Source organism: Rhinolophus sinicus, chromosome 17 (genome assembly GCF_057876585.1).
Source record: "Rhinolophus sinicus isolate RSI-liver-muscle chromosome 17, RSI-T2T, whole genome shotgun sequence".
Taxonomy (NCBI): Eukaryota; Metazoa; Chordata; class Mammalia; order Chiroptera; family Rhinolophidae; genus Rhinolophus; species Rhinolophus sinicus.
This window is the reverse complement of record NC_142517.1, coordinates 128,124,603-128,146,411: the sequence shown is the minus strand read 5'-3', so window position 1 is coordinate 128,146,411 and position 21,809 is coordinate 128,124,603. Positions and strand designations below refer to the sequence as shown.

The 21,809-nt window shown below is 42.3% G+C and overlaps 2 protein-coding genes across 11 annotated transcripts in view; both read left to right on the top strand.

Moving 5' to 3' along the window:
- Positions 1-19,724, top strand: part of NCKAP5 (NCK associated protein 5) — a 967,526-nt gene extending 947,802 nt beyond the window's left edge. For 7 of the 8 annotated variants that reach the window (XM_088794122.1, XM_088794125.1, XM_088794123.1 and 4 more), the window contains one exon: positions 18,212-19,724. In XM_088794122.1, the coding sequence (XP_088650248.1) occupies positions 18,212-18,493 (282 nt within the window). In that variant the 3' untranslated portion in view covers positions 18,494-19,724. The remainder of the gene's footprint in view (positions 1-18,211) is intronic. The other variant, XM_088794127.1, reaches the window with a different exon arrangement.
- Positions 19,725-20,160: 436 nt separating this feature from the next.
- The window catches only part of LYPD1 (LY6/PLAUR domain containing 1), a 41,544-nt gene continuing 39,895 nt past the window's right edge, over positions 20,161-21,809 (top strand). Inside the window, exons 1-2 of one of the 3 annotated variants that reach the window (XM_019731134.3) lie at positions 21,305-21,505; positions 21,633-21,662. In XM_019731134.3, coding sequence (XP_019586693.3) covers positions 21,436-21,505; positions 21,633-21,662 — 100 coding nt within the window. In that variant the 5' untranslated portion in view covers positions 21,305-21,435. Of the gene's footprint in view, positions 20,350-21,287; positions 21,663-21,809 lie in introns of those variants that run through there. The other 2 variants (XM_019731132.3, XM_019731133.3) reach the window with 2 other exon arrangements.

Genomic DNA, 21,809 nt, shown 5'->3' with positions numbered 1-21,809 from the left:
TTCCATGCTTAGCAGGCCTGGGCTTAAATATCTTTTGACAGAAGTCATCAACTTCTTCTTTTGAAACTTCTTTTTATGAAGTTTGCTAGTCATTTGAGGAGCAGCCTTTGGATTTGTTTTATGATTTTAAATACTCCTTTGCTATCACCAAACAGGCATATTCAAGAGATAGTTTGCCAGTAACTTCTGTAACACTGATTTAAGGAAAAGTGTTTTTTGCCGTCATTTATGAGAACTATCGATATACAGGACAGAGAAGCCACAGACACTGACTCTTGCAAAGGGAAACACCAGGCCACTCACATGGAACTAACTGAAACTCTGGGTTTTCACTGAGTTGAACAAAAGATTATTATTCTCCCCCGACCCCTTCCACACTCACTACCGTAGCCAGTGTCCATTCTGATGTGTGAAAAAATTCCTACCTGTTACACTGGTCTGCTTCTGCCACATTGAATTTCTCTTCTGTGCCTGAGGATGGAGCCCAGGCCGTGTCTCCCAAGGTAAACCTAAGGTTTCCTTTGTCCTGCATCCAGGGGCCTCTCAAAAATGTCCTATATTCTGTAAGGACATCGGGATTCTTTAATTCATCCTAGTATTCTCAAACCTTCACTCTAAGAAAATTTCCCATTTTATTTTGTGCACAATGAGGGTTGTTGTTGTTGTTGTTTTTTTCCCTCCACATAGAACTACTTACAGAGTTTAAAAAGCCTCACTGACATATTCAGTCTTACCCTGGCTAGATGATACAATCCTCACTTATTTCTCGTGTTTGAATCTCTAACCTTGTAGTCTGCAGGGCTGCTGATTATTGCAAGAGCTTGGTTTATGGCAACAGAAATGCTCCTTGAAAGTCGTGTGTTAATCAAATTGTTTTGAAACTCCAAATCTATTTTTCTGTTTACTTGGCAAGTTATTAGCTCCACTTTCTCAATAAAGGAAACTTAAATGTCTTCTGGGTGATTAGACCATCAACCACACCTCAGGAAATGAATGAATACTCCCTACCAGACAGTACAGCATCTTGTCCTTGGAACTCGATCACTTTCAAAGACAGTAAAGGGTGTTAGAGAGGTTAAAGACAAAGAAATATTATAGAAAAAAAAAAAAAAATGAAGAAAAGATGGCCGATACGTAAGAAATAGAATTAGCATCTTCCTTTTATTCCACGAACCGTTATGGGCCTTCTATGGTCTGGCATGTTCTGGGCACAAGGGCTGCAAATGTAAGCAGAGCTGGAGTCCCTATGTGGGAGGCTGAGCCACGGCCACCAGCACGCAGCACACAGGCTCGCTGGTGCCATGACAGCAGTCTGCGCAGGGAGGAAGGGCGAACGAAAGGAGCCAAGGGCAAGGTTCCTGGTCCAGGAAGGAGTCACAGGAGATTTGCCTCCACCGAGTCTCCAGAGATAAATGGGTATTGTCCGGCCTGAAAGTGGGGGAGGGCGTTCTAGAGAGAGGAAGCTATGGGAGCCAGAACTCGGAGACACGGCCTGCCTGTCTGGGCTCAAAACTCAGCCGGTTGCCATCCGCAGTGAGCTGGCTAAATGGGATGCTTGATACCTATCTGCATGCTTACTGACTTGTTTTCAAGGTGTAGCTGAGCAGTTTCAATTTTATCTTTAAGGCCCTGGGTCATTTGTATCCTGATGACTTTGGAGATTACTTTTTCACCCTTGTCCCTACATTGCCATCAGATACGGCCTCGTTCAGCCCATTGATTCCTGAGCCTGCCTGGCAAAAGAGAACGTTCTTTCTCTCCTCCCCATTCTCATTCCCCTTTCCATAGAGGACCTTATATCTTTGAAATATCTTTCCATTTCATCACTGGCTTTTCATTTTGACACGGAAAAAAAAAAAATATGCTGACTACTGGATCTGCCATTTTCCAAGATATCAACCTAAATCCAATGAGTTAAAAAACTATGGAAGGAAACACTATGCTAGGCAGGGACAAGTGCACTGCAAGCCTGTGGAAATTCACAGTATCTTCATTGTGAAACTCTTTTGATTATTTTTTGTTCTGTTTTGTTTTCATTATTCCTTATCTATATGCAAATAAGTTGAAAAGCTCTTATTGAAGAAAGGCTGCATTTAAAACCAACTTGCACCCCACTTCTGAAAAAATATCCTGAAGTGTGTGGTATGCTGATAATGCATCAAAGGGAAATAGATACGGCCTTCCCCACCCATTCTAGCCGAGAAAAGAGTAGAAAATCCATGTACGATTAAAAATAAAAGCATCTTCCATTTCCCTACTTTGTTTAGGTAGTGGTAGACCAGGCCGTGACACAAATGTTGGGTGTGAGTTTACAGACATCAGAAAGGTCTGTCACCTGCTATTCCTAATGCTTAAAGAATGGCTTTTGAAGTTTTGTTTTTGGTTGTTGTTGTTTATTTATTTGTTGCTGTTTTGAGATGAGAGGCAAGGAATTTAGAATCATGGTGATGGTATTTAATGTCTGTTTAACATGCACTTGCCCCAGAGTGGGTAGCATGTTGAGTCATTACCAGTGTGCCAGTCCTTCAGGCAGCTGACTGCCACTACATTTTGATAGGCCGTGATATGGAAGAGTCCCAGATTAATTACAGATGAGTTTTGTGACACCCGCACATTTCTTTTAAAATAAACATTGGAAGATCTTCATTTCTCTTAAAAAACAAACAAACAAACAAACAAACAAAACTGGGAAGACTGCCAGCAGTGAGCCCACATTCTCACAGGACAAAACTCAGGTGACACTCAGGCAGGAGGAAAAGTGACTGAGACTAGAAGCTCTCCAGCTGCGCTCCCGGATTTGAATCCTGGCTCTGAGGGGCTCCTCACAGCTGTGGGGTGAGATACCTAGCTCCTCGTGCCTCCCTTTCCTTATGTAGTAAATGGAGTAAATAATAATACTGCCTTCTAGAGTTCTGTCCAGTCTTTAGGGCAATAACAAATGCTACACAGAGGATTGTTAAATAAACAGTAGCTGTCCCCCTAAATGGGACCAGTGCACTTGAGTTCACCACTGCCCCACTACCCACTCATGCCATCCATGCATTTGTGCGTCTGTCAGACCCTCCCCCTGGTTCTAAGCAGGTCATCCGTCAATCACCTGCAGGAAAGGAGATGAGTTTCAACAAAGGCACGAAGGAGACTGAAGGGGAGCATATGGGGAGGCTCTCGTACCTACTCTTGAAGTTAAGGTCTGTGTCTTCAGCTGTCCACAGAGACTTAGAACAAGAGCCATAAAAGGTTGGACAGACAAATGACTTCTGCTCTGAAAAGCTGGTCTCATACTCCCATGCATCTTCAAATGAGTCATGTATAGGAAAGTTGCTATTTCAACTGTAGCTCTACCTAGTTTGTAAGACATTGCTTCCCTGGGGAGAACAAGGGAAAGTCTCCTTGCACCCCTTGAGTATCTGTTGCTTGGTGGGAAGGTGGGGATGTGGGAGGAAGGAGGAAATTCATTATGATTAATGTTAGCTCCTGGACCTCGTAAATCAGAACTGTGTTTTTCTAGATTGTTGGAAGAAAGCGTATAACCAGGCTTCCTTTTCTTTAGTTGTTCACAAGTCACTGTGTAAACTGTGCTTTGCCTGTCACGAGGAAACATCCGTTTCCACCGTTACTGGGTGAAGGGCTTAGGTATCACCCCCAAGGTCCCTCCAAGGACGATGCCCCGGAGTCCTGTTGAATGGGGCGGCTGCTCACACTTAAGCATGCTCCATTTCACTTGGAGCGTGCGGCTGTTCATCCTGGATGAACATATTGATGCTTTCACAAACATTTTCCCTTTGTGCAATGTTTTCCTTGAGGCAAGAGAAAGAGACTCTCTCATTATTTATCTTGCACGTTTGATAGGCCTCCTTTCAGAAGGTCATTGTCTGCAATGGCAAAATAATCATGGGATTTCTGGACAAGCTGGCAATAGAAAAATGATGCGTTATTTCAAGAATTATTTTGCCTTCAGTCCCCAATATAGATGAAGGCTTCTAACAACATGTAAGAGGCAGCAAGTCTTAACTTTAAAGGGAGAAGTTCAAACATTACATTTTTAGCTCCACTGTAATATAACAAGCATCAAGGCCGTCCATCTGTTACCCCATGGTCTTCTGGATGTTATTGTACTAGTCCTTTTGCAAAGAATGCCTGCCTGACCTCCTTCCCTTCTCATCCATGTGGCCTAATGATGTTGGAAGGGTTTGTTGTTTTGTGTGTGTGTGTGTGTGTGTGTGTGTGTGTGTGTGTGTGTGTGTGTTTGGTTCTATTCAAGCAGTAGCCCCTCCCTCTAATCCCTTTCGGAATGTCAGTTAGAACAGATCCTATATTCATTTGTCCCTACAGACTGAACCCGACCTTACAGTTCTGGTCACATCACACAAAATCATGCATCTTCACAGCACAATGTATTTTACTGATGGGGCGGGGTGGGTATGGGGTGACTTCTTAACTACTATGGATATTATCATGAACTATCCATAGTAGTTAAGAAGTATTTTCAATAAAATTCCAGGCAGCATGCAGGCGCTTCTCATTCTCTCTTCACCACCGGTAAATTTCAAATAAAGTTTGCTTGGCATTAGTGTGAGCCAGACATCCAGAATGAGGCAGCTCGACGGACCAAGATACTGAATTTTAAAATGAAAACTGGAGAGGCTGAGTGATCGATATGACCTTGACTACTCACAGCCAAATAACTTATGGAAACAAAGACCCTGTGAACTATTTTGCCCACCAGAAGGTTTTACATAATATTTTAAGAAAAGCAAAAGCAAACATCCCCTGGACCTTCTTTGCAGATTAGATCTGAAATGAAAGACCCTGAGTTACACAATTAACTATTGATCTTGTTGATCCATATTTAATTCACATAGCAATCGAGTTGTGTTTACACAGTCGTGCGGGACAGACATACTTCACTTGGAGCAAGGAGCGTTTCACTTTTGCATTCATTTAAAAATTAAATTGTGCTGTGCATGCGAGACAAAAATAAAGTTTATTTTTATTGTAGCGGATGGCTGCCTTAAACCTCATAAAGCAGTATTAAGCCAGCCTAGGTGCTTCATAAAGAGAATACCTTTTATAATGCAAGAGTCAGTTTGCCAACTGAATGTATTACCGGTGGTGAAGAGAGAATGAGAAGCGCCTGCATGCTGCCTGGAATTTTGCACTAAGGCAGCTATCATTGAATCTCCCTACAGTTTGATTTCTTGATTTGATATACCCAGTACTATTTGGGGGGTTAGCACCTGAACAGTCAGTCGTGTTGCTGCCTCTAAGAATGTCATTATTGTCATGTTCACACTCTCACTCATATCACCGAGTTTCCCCCTTCTAAGGAGATAGGAATCTGAATTTGAGCAAATTGCCTGGGACTGGCTCAGACCAGGTGAGTCAACACTTGCTGGCTGCAGGAAGCATTTAGGAAAAGGGTAGAGACAATGTCTGTACCATCGATCATGGGCCTGCTCCTTTCAGTAACATTGCTTCACATGAAAAGCTAACTGTCTTGGCTCTTGCTCTTCGATTTTCAGAAAGCAGTGGCAGCTGCTGCCTCCCCCAGTGGCTAGCCAGGCCCACTTGGAGGTACAGCAGGAAGCCCCAGGTGACTCAGAGTAGAGCTGCCTGACCAGGATGGGCATGAGATGTGAGTCCACGTGTCTCCGCTCTTGACAAAGAGAGGAAATTGCTTCTGCCACAGTAAACAATGGTCAGGCGTCCGTTCATCCAAGGACCCCCCTGGTTCTCGATGCTAACCTGGAATTCCAGAGACTATATCACTGTTAGTATGTCTAGGGGCTGGAAAGCAGCTGTGCCATCACAAATCAAGTGAAAGTCTGAAATGATCTTATTTTATATGTCTCTTCATCATGGGAAAGCAGACATTGTGGAAAACTCAATCAAGTCTATGAGCTCCAGAGGAAATGATGTAGTAGAAATAGATCTAATAGTGACTACATTTAGTGATATGCAATGGATATCGGCTCTAAGAGATACAAGACATAGTGTCAGAATCGGAGAAAGAAAGCAGAATAAAATCTAGTCCATGGCCTCAAGAAGTGTGTAATCTAATTGAGAAGTGAGACATGAATACAAAAGAAAAAGCCTATATAAAGGAATGCATGTAAGTTCAAGGTGAAATGCATAATTTGGCCATTGAGGCTAGGAATGCATAGAGAGAAAGGTCCCAGTGGATAAGCTATTATAGAAACAGAACCAGTAGCTCTGAATAACTAATAAAAGGATCAAGTGATAAAACTCGGTTACCACAGAAAACCATATGGATTAGAGAAAAGAGAACAAACTCCAGTGTAAGCATGTTGAATTTAGGAGATAACTAGGCCCAGAAAGTTTAAGAAAAGTGAATGCAAATAGCAATTAGTTAACCTACGAAAAACATTTGGCCGAATGATGTTACAGAGTAAAAATGGAAGGAGGTCAAAAGAAGCTATGCAATTTTAGGGGGTTGTTTCAAATATACAATTGGGGTAAAGAGGCACATCCACAACCTGAGTTTGACAAGATATTAGGGCTCTGGGTTCTCAGGGATTCATCTCCTAACATATCTAAAGCTTTGTTCTATATTGACATCATATTAAAGAGTCCTAAACATGTGCATTCCATGTGAGCAGTAGCTTTTTTCATATACCATTATATTTCCAATGTCTAGAACACTAGTATATAGTAGGTGCTCAATAAATATCTGTTGAATGAAAAAATAAATGATGTGGCAGGAGCAGCATAATTCCTAAGTACTTAAAAATTCATTAAAATCTGGGTCCAGAGTTGAAATAATGACTGTCCCTGTCGTATTGTGGCAGAGCAAGGGATGGGATTTAGAATCAAAGCAGATTCCCATTGGCATTCTCCCACCTAGCACATCCTTCCATTCTAGGACCCACAGTGTTTACTGGGTAACGAGGCATAAAAACATCTTACATTAAAATACAACACTGACTACAGAGCTTAATGTTTCTAAATCTTTAGGACAATTCCCACCAAGGAATGTTTTCTTCAGTACACAGATGAATAAATTGATGCCGATTCTGAGTTGCCATGGCTCTCAGGATTCAGTGTGTCAAATATCCTTGGGATCTAACCATCCAAATCAAAGGCTGACTGGTCCTACAACTGAAACACGAATTGCATTAGGAGATGACTAACTTCACCGTGAGCTGAGCGAACATTCTTACATCCATCAATATCAGTGTGTTCCTGGATGAACCTTCGCTTACAGTTCCATTTGATTCCGTGTCTGTTGTAAAGGACCTAACAGATTGGATGTCACAGGGCACTGTGGTTCCTAAATGGTCTACCAAATTCTGTTAGAAATAATTCCAGGCTGCCTAATTATTTATAAGTTAATGAATAGCATAGAATGTTTCTCCTTGGCTTTGGCACTCGCAGCATACATTATAATAAAAACTTTCCAGTTTCGGGCACGCTTTCATGATGGCCACCACTATGATGGTATTGGGGATGTTGCTTTGGAATGAGAATTTCCATGAACAAAAAAAATTAGTACAACCTTTTTTACACTCATTTGATTCCCCGAAAGTTTGATTTTATTTTTTCTTGTAGGAGCAGCCAAAAATCTATCACTTCAAAGTGAAAACATAGCTATCTGGTGCTAGAATACACAGATGGTCCCTTCATGCTGGATTTTCCCCTGACAAAGTACATGGGACCCGTAAGCTACAAACACACTGACTCTAAACCAGGTATAGCCCAGCTTGCTGGTCAGATAGGTATCATATTTAAGACATGAAATGATGGAAAGGTTAGTAGAAGAAAAATGGCTAGTTGATCTTTTAAGTCAAGTGAGTAGTGCATACCATGTTTCCCCGAAAATAAGACCTAGCCAGACCATCAGCTCTAATGCATCTTTTGGAGCAAAAATTAATATAAGACCTGGTCTTATATAAGACCCAGTATTATATCATATTATAATATATTATATTATATTATATTATATTATATTATATTATATTATGTCATATTATATTATATTATTATTATATAGACCTGGTCTTATATTAAAATAACACTGGGTCTTATATTAATTTTTGCTCCAAAAGACGCATTAAAGCTGATGGACCAGCTAGGTCTTATTTTTGGGGAAACACAGTACATTGCTTTTATTCATAATGGTATATTTAAATTAAAGGCAGAAAAGCTTGATGCCTTCGCTGTCATCAGATGGAATCATTAACTTGACACTAAATTGAACAGATTTAGAAGTTCCCGGCCCAGAGCCTGTTCAGTTCTCATTCCTGAATAAAGTTTTAGTTGATATTATTATGCTGGAAGAAGAAAAGAAATCTAACAACATGGATAAGCATGTTCCATTTAGTTAAGCTAATTACACAAGCCAATGTCAAAGAGCTAGCTTGTTTTCCCAATTCCAGGTCATTAGAAAACAGTGCAGGTTTTACTTTTGGAGAAATTGACCAATATTGATCAAGTTTGATGCATTACTTCAGATGATCAACCTACATTTTAAATTAGATTTGTGGATCCATCCACCACTCTGGACAACAACGTAAAAAAGTACAAGTTTTCAAATGGGTATTTTAAGTGACGTCACGAATGTCCGAGTTTACAGAAATCACAAACATGTCCTTTGCATCGTCACATAAAAATTTCACTCACACTTATAATTACATGCCTATCCTCTTTCCAAAATGCCTTTCCCTGCCATAAACAAAGTTTGTGATTGGCTTTGCATTCCTTTTTTTCCTCTTCCTACTGAGGTTCTTGACCCCACCTCTTCCCCTATTTACCATCTATGGGAACATTTCCCATCTCTTTGATAAAATGGCTTCTCTTTCCTCTGTCATTTTGATTTAGTTTTTAAATGCCCTTTGCTGCCATTGTTTATCTCCGAGCTGAATTCTTTTCCTTTCCACAAGGTGTATCATTCCCTCGCAACCCTAAGGTTCCTACTGACCTTCTCTCTGCTTGCTTTTTTTTCTTTTTCTTTTTTTTTTTTTTCAAAAAGTAAGCTCATTTTTTCCCCCTCTGGGTTCAGGGGTTCCAGCAGAGGTCATCGAAAGGTATTGATCACGGTAAAAGACAGCAGTATAGTTAATAACATAGTCATAAAAGCACATCTCAGCTGAAAATTACTCTTTCACCTAATAAAATCAGTTTGCCCTGGAGATACTGAAGAATCTTTAGGACCCCAGTAAAGAAACAGAGTGCCCTCAAGTGTCAAATCGTATCTCCCAGCGTGTGGTTGGATGGAGAGAGGGGCTCTCTATTACCAATACGTCATATTAATTTTTCAGAAGGGCAAGTGAAGAAGAATGTGTCCAGTTGAGGTAACAGAGGGAACTGAGCACTGGGAGAAAGTAATGATCCAAGTTGGAACTTTACCTGGTTAAGGGTGTTAACACCACAGCTCAAGAAACGTCTGCAGTGTCTCTAGTGGTCACTAAAGGTCATTCTATTTTTATGTCTCATCCAGAAAGCAGCTCCACCAGGAATACAGTAAGAGGTGGCATTAAAGAAGAGATTAACTAGTGCCTCTGAGAAAAGAGAAATTACTTCCGCGGCATCTTTTCTTGAGGTTGGCACACCCCCAGCAAATATCGCTTAACACAGACTGCAATGTGACCCAATCTTCAACAAAGAGACGCTGGCTTAAAATACCTCCACCCATTCCTACAACAAGAGCATAACACATAACTCTGCCCTGAATTCATTTTCCCAGTGCCCAAGATTTGCTCATCAGAAAAGGGATGAGGGGATTGCACCTTTAACTTTAACCCAAAGCCCAGGATTAGCCAGAATACCTCCTGTATTTGATCTATCTGCTTCCAAATGGAAGCACTCCCATCTTTCCCATCTGCTAAATCACCTTCCTCCTATTTCTTCCCCCATGAAGAAGTTTCTCAGCCCAGCCCAACTCATTGCAGTCTCTGAATTTTCCTGAATCTTTTTTTTTTTTGTAATTTTTTAAAAATGTAATTACAGCTAAGTGGGAAAGCAGTCATAAATTTGCTTTTTTTTCCAGTTGCTGCTTCCTGCATCTTCTTGGCCAAAGCACATATGACTGTTCAGTTAAAATCTGCATCAACGTTCGTAATGAGAAATGAGAAATGTTGGGTGGTGGTGACACCGCTTCGTATGTTCAGGTGTTTATTTCCTTGTAGAGGGAGCTCCCTAGGATAGCACTCATGGTGGCTCTGTCCCCCCTCATTCACTTCTCCTCAGGAGAAAGAGGTGTGGCTTGTTGAATTAGTGTATAGGAGGGGAACAGGAAATACTCAGGCCCACCTGCTGTTCTTCCCACCTTTTCTCTGGGGTCAGGCTCCTTGTGAGAAGCACACATTCTGTTCTGTTCCTTCCTGCTACAGCTTTCATGGGGAGACTCTTGCCTGCCTCCCTCCCCACAGCTCAGGGCTTCCAGTAACAGCCTGGCCGTTTCTGGGAACCAGTGTTGGGAAAATCACATTTTTGCAGATAGAAACCTCATTCTCCAATATAAGCTTCCTCAATAATGAACCTGATATTTTAGCCTCCCACCAGCCCTTTTCTTTACCTTATTCTTCTATTCGTTTAGAACTAAGGTGGGGAAGAGAGTTATTTATTGTGCCACCTCAGATTCCAGTAATGGACGTACACAAGACATCCAGTGAAGAACACTACAGAGTTGTAGAGCTTTGCAGAGCAGGAGGAGTCCCACAAAACTTGAATGTAAAGAAACTCAGGTTCAGAGCACAATGGCAGGAACTAAACACTGGTTTCCAAACCCAGTCTAGTGCGAAGTAATTAAGATCCCAAATTCAGTAGCGGCACGGCTGCTGCTTTAGTCCTCCTTCCCTAACGTATTGGGCATGTGTGTGTGGCCTAATATTTAAACCTGTCTTCCATGTATTTTCCTGTTTGTATAAAGGGGATGATAACAGTGCTGTCTCACAGGGTTACTGTAAGGATTCAATGAGAAAATTCATGCAATGTGTGCAACCCAGTACCTGGCACATAGAGAAACATTTTACAAATGTAACTAGTATCTCCTACCACATGTATTCTTGAACGACTCTCTACAGCAATAGAGTCACAAGAAATTATGTGGATGGAGATACTGTTTACATTAATTTGTGCTAAGAGCTCCAGGCCTCTTTATAAGTGTGATTGTCCAGCTGAGGAATGATGCTGCGTTTGCATTTCACAAGTAGGTCTGAGTCCCTTCCTGGCAGTTGACAGTAGACATACTAACCAATAATTTCAAGATATAATCAAGGGATGGAAACTTCTTTGAAATAACGAAAGAGTAGCCTTCATCATAGAACAGTAATTCATTGCACTATGTCATGAATTTGCTACCTGTTTCTCCCCTACTGTGGGCAGGAACTTTTGGGTATACCTATTTAAATGTATCTCTTTGAAACTGATTTCATCATGAATATGTCTTTTTTTTTTTTTTCTGGTTTATTACTTGAGGTTTTTTTGTTTTTTTTTCCTGTATTACCTTATATAGTCTCCCTAGCTTTTCCTCTAGGCACGGACCTATATCGCTTCTATTTTATCCTCCCTGGTGTTCAGGATATTGGTCTAGGCTGAAATCTGTACTCCACGATTATTGTTGACTATGGGGGGAGAAAATGGCATGCGTTTCTGTGTTGAAAATTAAGAAACCAAATTTCCAGGTCTAATTTCACCTGAATTCGAATTTGTGTGAACCACAAATTCCATAAATACCCTACGTAAAGTACAGCTGACACCAGGCTTTCTCACCTTCCAGGATGATGTAAGAGCAGTGAGATCATGATGGGAAAGCTCTTTGGAAATAAAAGCTATTTATTATTTATAACCCAGGTTACAAATTATGTATAACCCCAGGTAATAAGCGGGGCTGAGACTTCCCTGAGTCTGGGTGAGGTTCTTAGAATTCCATGGGATGGGCATGTCCGAGTCCGTGTTAGTCTTTACAGTGATTCTGCCCATTACAGAATCTAAAAGGGCAAGAAACAGACTATCTGAGCAACCACCGGACCCGGAGTCGACTACAGAATTGTCTGCAGATGCAATAGGAAATTTCTTGGAATGCCTTCCCACTTCCTTACTGTATGTCTTAATCCTATTGCCCTTCGAAATCCTTCCAGGAGCCCCCTCTTCTATGAAACTTGCTTTGAGAATCAAAACCACATGATTGCTCACACAACGCTAGTCGCATAGCAGACTGGTTTGATTGATGGTTTTTGACTACAAGGAATTAAGTGTATAATTCTCAAGGGATTTCTGGAGACTACGTCACTATCTACTTCTTGCTTGAATTATCAGTAATACCAGGGTTACATGAAAGGTAGGAAAATATTTTAAGAATATGCAAAACTATGTATTTAAAACTAGAAAACATATTCTCACTCCCCCTGTTTAACCCTACTTGTGTTCCCTAATGCAATAGAAGTCCACCAAAAAAGTGAACTGTACAACTGTTGCCACCTATAGGTAATAACTGTAGTATAATCATTTTATCATAATTCAGATGGAGCATAATACATGAAGTAAATGAAGATATTTTATGGAAACTACACAATTCTCGACAAACAGTATTCTTCGCTATGTTTGTTATTAATATTATTGTTGGTCTGTAATTCTTATTTTAGATGTGCCCCTTGAAGATAATATTGGCTGATATTTGTAAAGTTCTCTTCCAAGACAGAGGTTAAGAGCTTCGGCTCTGCAGGCAGACAGCCTCAGTCCAAATCCAGACTCTACCATGTACTGCTACAGGACCTTAAACAAGTTACTTAGCTTCCTTGAGCCTTGATTGCCTATAAATGGAGATACTAACACCTTCCCATAGAATTGATGTGAGGATGAAAACAGATAATCCATGCAGCGTGCTTAGCAGTGTCTGCACAGAACAGGCACTCAATTAAATGCTAACTGTTATTAACATGATTAGTTTGCAAAGCACCTTCACATACAGTTACTGCAAACTAGTGCGCACTATTTTGTTACCATTCAACAAATGACACCATACACATTACTGTTTGACCTCGATCCCTGATATTTTACATTTAAATATAATGTGACTTCAACATTTTAAAAAGTACCTGAAATCTGACAAGACAATGTTGAGGCTAGTTTGGTATGTTTCTAATTGCAGACAGTGAAGTAAACTACTTTTGTGCTTTTATTCTTAGCTGGCAGGAGCACTGGGGAAACTCAAGCCAACAGTTGAGACTCTGCTGATGCCAGAGAAAGTTCCATCCATCATCAAGTCTCCATTGAGGATCTGCTGACGATTTAGCATTGGGCTAGGCCTTTGGGGAGAAAGTGGTGGGGGAATGGGATGGGGGGGGTCAGGTAGGAGATAAAAAGGAAGTATAAAATAGGACTCCTAGCTCAGAAGTTCAAACAATGCAAAGATTGTGATTTGACGTACATAGTGGAGGGTGGTTATTTTTCTTTGTTTTTGTTTAATTGTCATGCAGGGGAGTCATGCAGGGTCTCTGGTCCGGCTCCCCACATAAGAACACGCAGGATACAGTGAGGCCAAAAAGGAACACCCACAGAGCCATAGATAGGGGAGTCATACCACTATATTCTCGCTGGCGGCTAGGTTGGAGACACAGGAAGCAGGAGCCACAATATCTGCAACCTGCCGTCCACTTCTCTCTGCTAACCAACCTCACTTGCTAGCTGCAATCTGCTGTGCTAACTGCAATCTGTGCTTGCTACCTCAGCCACCATCTTCTTGCTAGCCCCCGTTTTCTACTAGCGTAGCCACAGCAGTTATATTAGTGGCCAATGGCTCACTGGTTACAGCTGACGGCCAACTAGCCACAGCTGATGGCCATGCAATCACAGTTGATGGCCATTTACTACCTGAGCCCGCACCTTTCCATGTGAGGCCGAGAGCCTGGAAACTGCACTCCTGGCTCTCTCCCCACATTCTTTGTAAGTGGGCATTTTCCCGCCAAATCGCGTCGTAACGCGGGGCTTTTTTGACATTTTCTCGCCAAAATTAGACTTTCCATAAAATATTCATATCTTTCGATCTATTTGATATTTTTCTATGAAACTTTCAGTGTTTTAGTTTAAAAAGAGGTGCAAAATATGTGTTATTCTCGTCTCTGCGCTTTGGTATAAAAAGCAGTATGACGAGTTTACTCGTTTCCCGCAAAAAATGTGTTATTAATATAAACAAATAATTAGAATCAAATGATTTTAAATATAAGCAAATATTCTTCTAAATTTTTGACCTCACCTTGAAAATCATAAGATCTGGACCCATGTTTCGCACCCCAGCAAGAAGCTAGATCTCAGTACAGGCATACCTCGTTTTATTGTGCTTCGCTTTATTGCACGTCACACATTGCCTTTTTTTTTTTTTTTTTTTTTTTAATGAAGGCAAGACCCTCCACCAACAAAAAGATTATGACTAGCTTTATTGTGATGGTCTGGAATTAAACATGCAATATCTCTGCAATATCTCGGAGGTGTGCCTGTAGCTGCTCCCGCCTTTGAACTAGGCACATGCTCTAGACTTACCACTGCCCATAGTTCCCCAACACTGAGGCTGAAGGCCATCTGGCCCTCATTGTCACTCTTGAACCGATGTGGTTCTGATAGTCAAAAAATATTTCTGTACCCACTTCTCATCAAAACTGTGAAAATAAAAGGAAGACTGGGAAGGCCGTGTGATTTTTCGGAAAATGGGCCATTTCTTCATGTCCATTACCTCCCTGGCCAATTGTGGGGACAGAGTCCCAGACAGCAGTTTCCAGGCTCTCGGCCTCACGTGGAAAGGTGCTGGCTCGGTTAGTAGATGGCCATCAGCTGTAATCAGACGGCCATCCGCTGTGGCTGGGTGGCCATCAGCTGTTACCGGTTAGCCGTTAGCTACTGATGTAGCTGCCGTGGCTGCGCTAGGGGGTGCAGATTGCAGCTAGCAAGTGGGGTTCCTTGGCAGAGAAGTGGCCGGTGGAGTGCGGCTGGCAAGTGGGGTTAGTAAGCGCAGGTGGTAGATTGCAAATTGCGTGGATCCTACTTCATGTGTCTCCCCAGCCACTAGCGATACTGGGGTACAGGAAGATCCCTCGTTGGGGTACTGGCGGATGCTTGCTTTTGTGTCTCGGCTAGCCGCCATTGAGAATATAGTGGTATGACTCCCCTATCTGTGGCTCTGTTGTTCCTTTTGGCCTCACCATGTCCTGCGTTCTTGTGCGGGGAGTGGGAGCTGAGTCCCTGCATGACACCACTGTAGGTGCTATATTTAATTGAATGATATTATAATTAATTAAAGAAACAAACCTACAAGCATGAAACATTTAGAAAACATGATGCACTATTTGTGTCCAGTGGGCAGGCAGTGGGTGTTTTAATGGTAAATAAATCTCTTTTCCCATCTCTATCTTAATACACTGAATTATACTTTTCACCCGTCCGTCCTCCTTCCAAGACTACAAGTTCCTCTAGATCACTGATTCTCAAATGTTATCACCTGGTGCGCTTGTTTAAAATGTGCTGGACCTCACTGTTTCTGATGTAGTAAGTCTGGGTGGGGCTCAAAAATGTGCATTTCTAACAAGCTCCGACATGACTGATGCTGCTGGCCTGGAAAATATAGTTTGAGAACCATTGTTCTAGAATAAGAATCCTGTCTTACTTTTATTTATTTATTGTACTATTTATTGAATACCTATTACTATGTGTCAGGGCCTTAAGGTGTTTTACTTCTAATATATCAATCCTGAAATAAAGGTGCGTCTTATCACCATTTATACCTGAGCAAGGATGCTCCGGGTACTGACAAAGCCAGTGAAAGGGCAAAGCTGAGATCCAGCATCAGGTCTGTCTGCCTCCAGGGCCCCAACTCCCGGCCACAGGACACGATTTTATTCAACTGCGTATCCTCAGCACCAAAACTGTCCTCCTGCCTCATGGTAGTATCTCTAATAAGTGTTTATTGAATGAATCTGAGATCCACATGGACCAGAAATAAGCAAAGAAAATGCTCATGGTTCTTGAATGAAGAAAAAGGGAGAATATGTTCAAGTGAGGAGATAATCAATCATGTTGATTGCCCTTTATTTACCTACATTTAGTATAATCAAAGCATTTCCTACTCTCTCCATAAATTTTTAGTACTGTCCTATATAATTCTTTGTTTAAAATTCCTAAAAATCAATGTGACGTGAATAGGGACTCTTGCATGGAGTTATTCCTAATTATGGAGCTACTTTTCTGTCATCAGCGAGGAATGTGTTCCTCAGCTCACCTCTGGTTCCAAGGCAGCCATTTGAGATTGAAAATTAGCTGTGAGTAATGCTTCTGCACATTAATAGAATAATCAAATAAGCACCACTTCAAGGATGAATATCAAATATTCCCATAGAATCACACCCTTTCCCGGAGCAGAGAAAGAAACTCTGTCTGAGCCTGCTCTTAGAACACCGAAGCCATCTACTTCCTTACCTTTTTCTTTTCTCTTTCTATTAAATATTTAGCATGTGCGAATCCATAGGCTTTGGCTGTGTCTGCTTTCTCCTGAATCAAAACACACTTTCCTCATTACACGTTTGAATATCTATCATTACAAAGTGTGTGTGAGGGGCAAGGGGGCTGGGGAAACAAACTACATATGTTAGAGCCTAGGACAGTAGTGGTAGAGATGGTTTGGCCAGTTAAGTGGAATATTTGGGTGGCAAAAAACAAAACAAAAACTAGCCATCTTGTCCTTTATTACAGAAGAGCATGGTTTAATAGAAACAACAGCTTGGAAAGCAGCCAGACAGGAATTCAAATCCTATCCTCTATCACTTGCTGAGCGACCTTGGGCAAGTAACCCTGTCACTCTGAACCTTGTTTTCCTCTCCTTTAAAATGGAGACCTGTAACTTGCAGGTTTCTGAAAGGCTTGTAGATAAAATATATTCAGTGTCTTTTATATGGTTGGTGCTTAATAAATGATAGTTCCTATTATCATCTCTAAGCCCCTGACCCTGCTTCTTCCTTGTGTTTGGATGGAATGTTTGCATGAAAGAGGAAAAGAAGATGAGAAACATTAGTGGCTTTAGCACCTCCACACTTGCTGCGTTTTGCATCTGTGCCTCCCTCTCCCCTCCCACCTCAGACCTCAGGAACCACTTGAGCAACTGGCTATATTCATGTTCATAGGGTTTACCTATTAAATATGACTGCAGTGTTTTATAAAATCCTAGAAACTACCAGTGATGTCTTTAAAATATCCCTGTTTAGGAATGCTGTAGATGCCTGATCACTGAGCTGTACACCTGAAGCTGAAGCTGAATAATAATGTCAACTATAATTATATATATATATGTATATACACATCTATATGTATGTATGTGTATATATATGTATATATATACATATATATATGTATGTATATATATATATATATATATATATATATATATATTCACAAGAAGCGGAGTACAGCATAAGGAATAGAGACAGTGGAAATGTAATGGCTCTGTGCGATGTCAGAGGGGTAGTAGATTGGGGGAGGGGGGTTATCACTTTGCGAGGGGTATAAATGATAAATGTCTATTACCGTGTTTTGTACACATGAAACTAATAAAAAAAATTTTTTTAATATCCTTGTTTAAATTGGTGTTACTAGAACCTCCTGGAGGGGTGAGGTTATGAAGGTGCAGACCTATTACTATGATTTTTAAGCCTTTGGATCTCCAAGAATCTATACTCACAGACCTGGAGATCTCTTTAAAATATGTTAAGACTTGTAAAGGGACAAAATACGAACACGACAGTGCTTCCGAAAAGTTTACCATTTTGTGGCAATGTAAGGGATTTGTATGGTTTTTGTTTGTTTTTTACATATAACCATAACTTCTGGCTGAAATTCAATCCCTAGCCCTACTTAGCAACAAGATAACTAATAACAGTTAGTAAGAAAAGGGAGTAGTTTGAAACTTTGATTAAGAAAAATAAGACACTTAACCTGAACAAATTTCAGATAGATCCATTTAAAATTAGATTAAGTAGCACTTAACTGGTTTGCAAATTGGGACCTATTTATCTCAGCAAAATGATTAAAGTCTTGATTTATCCCTAAAATTGTCTTTATTATTACATTTAATTATACTAGAAGCTTGTTAAAGACTTGTAGGTTCTCTCCATCCCTTTAAACTGTACTTTATACAGACAATAATTGAATATTGGATAGAATAACTTGATTTCCAAAGAAATATGTTTCTAATATTTTCTTCTTTTTATTGCAGAAATTGAAACAAGTTGAAGAAACAAAAGAAGATCCTGAGAATAGATTACCTAAAATTTCCCTGGAGTCATTCAATAAATATAACAGCAATACTGTGATTTTATTAGAAAAAGAGAAGAACTCTCTGAACAAGTTTGAAGGACGAAAGGAAGAAAAACAGAAAAATCAAGAGGCATCTCTGAGTAGTTCAGACAGGCCGGGGTTAGACAATTTGGAATCTTTGAGTGATTCTTTATATGATAGCTTCTCTTCCTGTGCGAGTCAGGTTTCAAATGATGCATAAAGGAATTTTTTTTTTCCCCTTAGTGAGCTGGAAATGGAGCACTTAAGAAACAGGGGTGGGGAGGGGGCAGGTAAAGATGACAACAATAAACTATTACAACAGCAGAGCCTAAGTTGTCAGATTCACAGCAAGCAACACACTGAGCTTTCTTCTCAGACAGGGCAATAAAGATAGACTCCATTTGTTCTTTCATGAGGATTAAAAGTAAACATACCCACAATATAGAAGTCTTAATTTTGCACTTTTTTTTTGAATACTTGTACAGAAGTTGTAAATTTTTTGGGGAAAGAAATTATATTTCTAGCAACAACAAAAAAAAGCAATAAATTGAATCAGTGCCATGCTCTTGAAATGATGTACTAAGTCTTTTAGAAGTTCATAATATATTTTTTAAAAAATCCAACTAAAGTTTTGTTCAGTACATTGTTCAGTTCATTGTACCCTCAAATTTTTTGTGGGTACACTCTGTAAACCTAAAACAGGGCCTTCCAAAAAACCAGAGGGCTCATCGTAATCTTCTCAGAATCTCGATTTGATATAAACTTGAATTCTAGTGCAATTTCAAAATTGTTGCCAGAAAGAGTCAGGCTCTAGTAATAAGCGTAAGTCTGCTTCCACTGAAAAATGTAAAGGGTACTGAAGTGTGACACTGATCAGAAGGGATGTGTATCAGAAGTGACCTAATTCTATTTTCAATAACAGGTTTTCCCTCCAAACATTTCCTTACATCCTCTTCTACTTAGTGCTTTACCATGATTCTCAACATTGTAAATTTTTATCTTCCTGTTCTTTTTATTAAAATCTGGGTAATCTAGAATGAAAGCAGATTTCTACTTGCAAAGTTGACTTTTAAAAAAAAAATTTAAATGGTTGGTGCTACAAAAAATTCTTACTTTTTAATACCCTTTTTTTCTACAAAGTCTGTTTATATGTAAGGATAAATTCTATTTTAAAGGTTATGTGTATTTTTTCTAGATGTGAACTATTTATAATTGCTTTTGTACAGGAGCTTGTAAACTAGGCATAATAGAAATATTTTTAGGATCTGTATGGTTACTTTAGTACACACTTGTTTCTTTAAAGAGTATTGTGTAATCAGTGTTATTTGGTAAATTTGTGCAATTTGTTATATTTGAATTTTGTTGGTTTAAATGAAAATTATGTTGTGTCATTGTCTTTCAGACTGTTAAAAATTCTTTTGTTTCATTTCTGAATAAAAGTCATATCACAATTACACCCTCTGAAAACTTAAAGAACTTGTCCTAGGAACCTTTGGCCCAGTTATTTGAATGAATCTCACACGTGTTCCATGGATGAGTTCCCCCGAAGGAATAAATAAACTGGCCCTTTTGTCTCTGGAGATAGTAATTTCGTCAATTGTCAGATCAGAGTATGCAGACAGGCGAGTAATGGTCAAAGCATTTCAGTCCCTCCAGGAGTTAACCAGCTAGAAATGAAAGAAAGAAGGGGCAAAGGAAGAGAAGGAGCCTGAGGGAGATAAGGAACGATCTCTGCAGAGGAATTACAAGAAAGTCATTTAAGCCCATTTTCAGACCTGCTTTGCTGGCAGGATGGGGAAATAAATTATCAGCGTCCCGGCCTGCGAGAGCTGCCTCCAAGTGGTGGACGGAGAAGAAGGGGAAGAGGGGCAACGCTTATGAAACTATTTCCACAGAAATGGATGCTCCCTAGGGATTTGAGGGACGGGTGGGAACGTTGCAGGATCGGAGGCGGGGGCACGAAGGCGCTTGGGCGAGCGGGCCAACGGGCTCCGGTACCACCTGCTGCAAGGCTTGGCCACAAGGAAGGCGAACGTAAGAAGCGTAGCACGGTGGCGTTTACAAGCAGTACTCAAGGTGAGTCTCTGGAACCGGAGAGGAGGAATGTGGAGGAGGGTGGGGGCCGGGGCAGCCAGCGACCGAGTCCTGGGCTAGGAAGGCGCGGTACAGGAGAGGACCTGGGAGCATATACTAATGACCCATGGCTTTGAGGCGAGCGACATGAAGCTGCTCGGCCTTTTGGAGGAAGGCGATAAAAGAGAGCTACTCCCTTCTTAACCCCGATTTGCTTTCTGGTGGGAGCTCGCGGCGGCTGTCCCCTGGGCGGTGCTCTCCTCGGCTAGATTACTAGGGCAGTGTCACCGCACCCTCCTGTGGTGAGCGCAGGCAGGCGAAAGGAGGGGTGCCCGGAGCTAGGGCGCCAGTCAGGGCAAGGGCCCCGCCACTCCCCTCCCACCCTGCGGCAGCTGAAGCTAATCCTGGTAATGACCGAGGAGCTTCTCTGAGGAAGAGAAGGCACAGCTGCTTGGGACACCCTAAGGCACCTGCAGGTGTGCAACTTTGCCAGCCGCAAAGGAGCGCTTCCCGCTGGAACCGGCCACTCCCCGCCCGCCGCCCCGCAGCCCAAGCTGCGTGGGCCGGATTCTGCCGCTACACCCGCCAGCCGCGGGGAACCGGCCAGACCCGGGAGCGCAGAGGTAGTGAGGAGCGAGTACCTGTGCGCAAAGGGCCGGCCCGGCACGCAGTCTGCCAACCCCACCTCGCAGGGCCGGCCGCCGGCGCCTGGCTGGTCCCCGCGGCACCTGCTGCGCCCTCAAGCTTTCCCAATCTCCTGCCTCTCTGCCCAGGAATGCTACACTCTCCCTCTCCCCCTGGCGTCCCTGTCCTCGGGACGTGCGGAGGCAGGAGAAGAGGGCATTAGGAAGGAGGCGGGAACGTGGAAAGACGGTCCCAGCCTTCCCCGCCCGCCACCCCCACCCCAACTCAACAGCCGTCACGTGGTGCCTGGAGTGGGAGGTGGGGAGAAGAGGCGAGACTTTTTGGGTGCTCCGGATCGCCAGTAGTTCCTTCAGTCTCAGCCGCCAACTCCGGAGACGCCGCGCTCTGCCCGGGAGCGCCAGCGAGACGAGCGGCGACCCACAACCGGGATCCCCGGCGCGGGCGATGCGGGCGCCGCTGGCGGCACCTGCGGCTCCTCTCGACGGAGGCGGTCGCCTCGGCGGCAGCAGCGCGGGCCCCAGAAGCCTCGGCAGCCACAGCCGCTGCGGCCCGGGCAGCCTCCGCCGCGGTCGCCGCCTCTGAGGCGCTTGCCCGCTCCCGGCCCCGCGGCTCCGGGATGATGTGGGTCCTCGGCATCGCAGCAACTTTTTGCGGATTGTTCTTGCTTCAAGGTAAGACGAAGAGGCCGAAAGCCCAGCCAGGCGCGAGCACAGCACCTACCCCCCAGCCCCTTCGTCCCCCCCGGGCTACCTAAGTGCTGCGCAGAGGTTGCCCAACGGGAGTTTGGCAGTGGCTGGTGCGCAGAGACGCTAGATGGG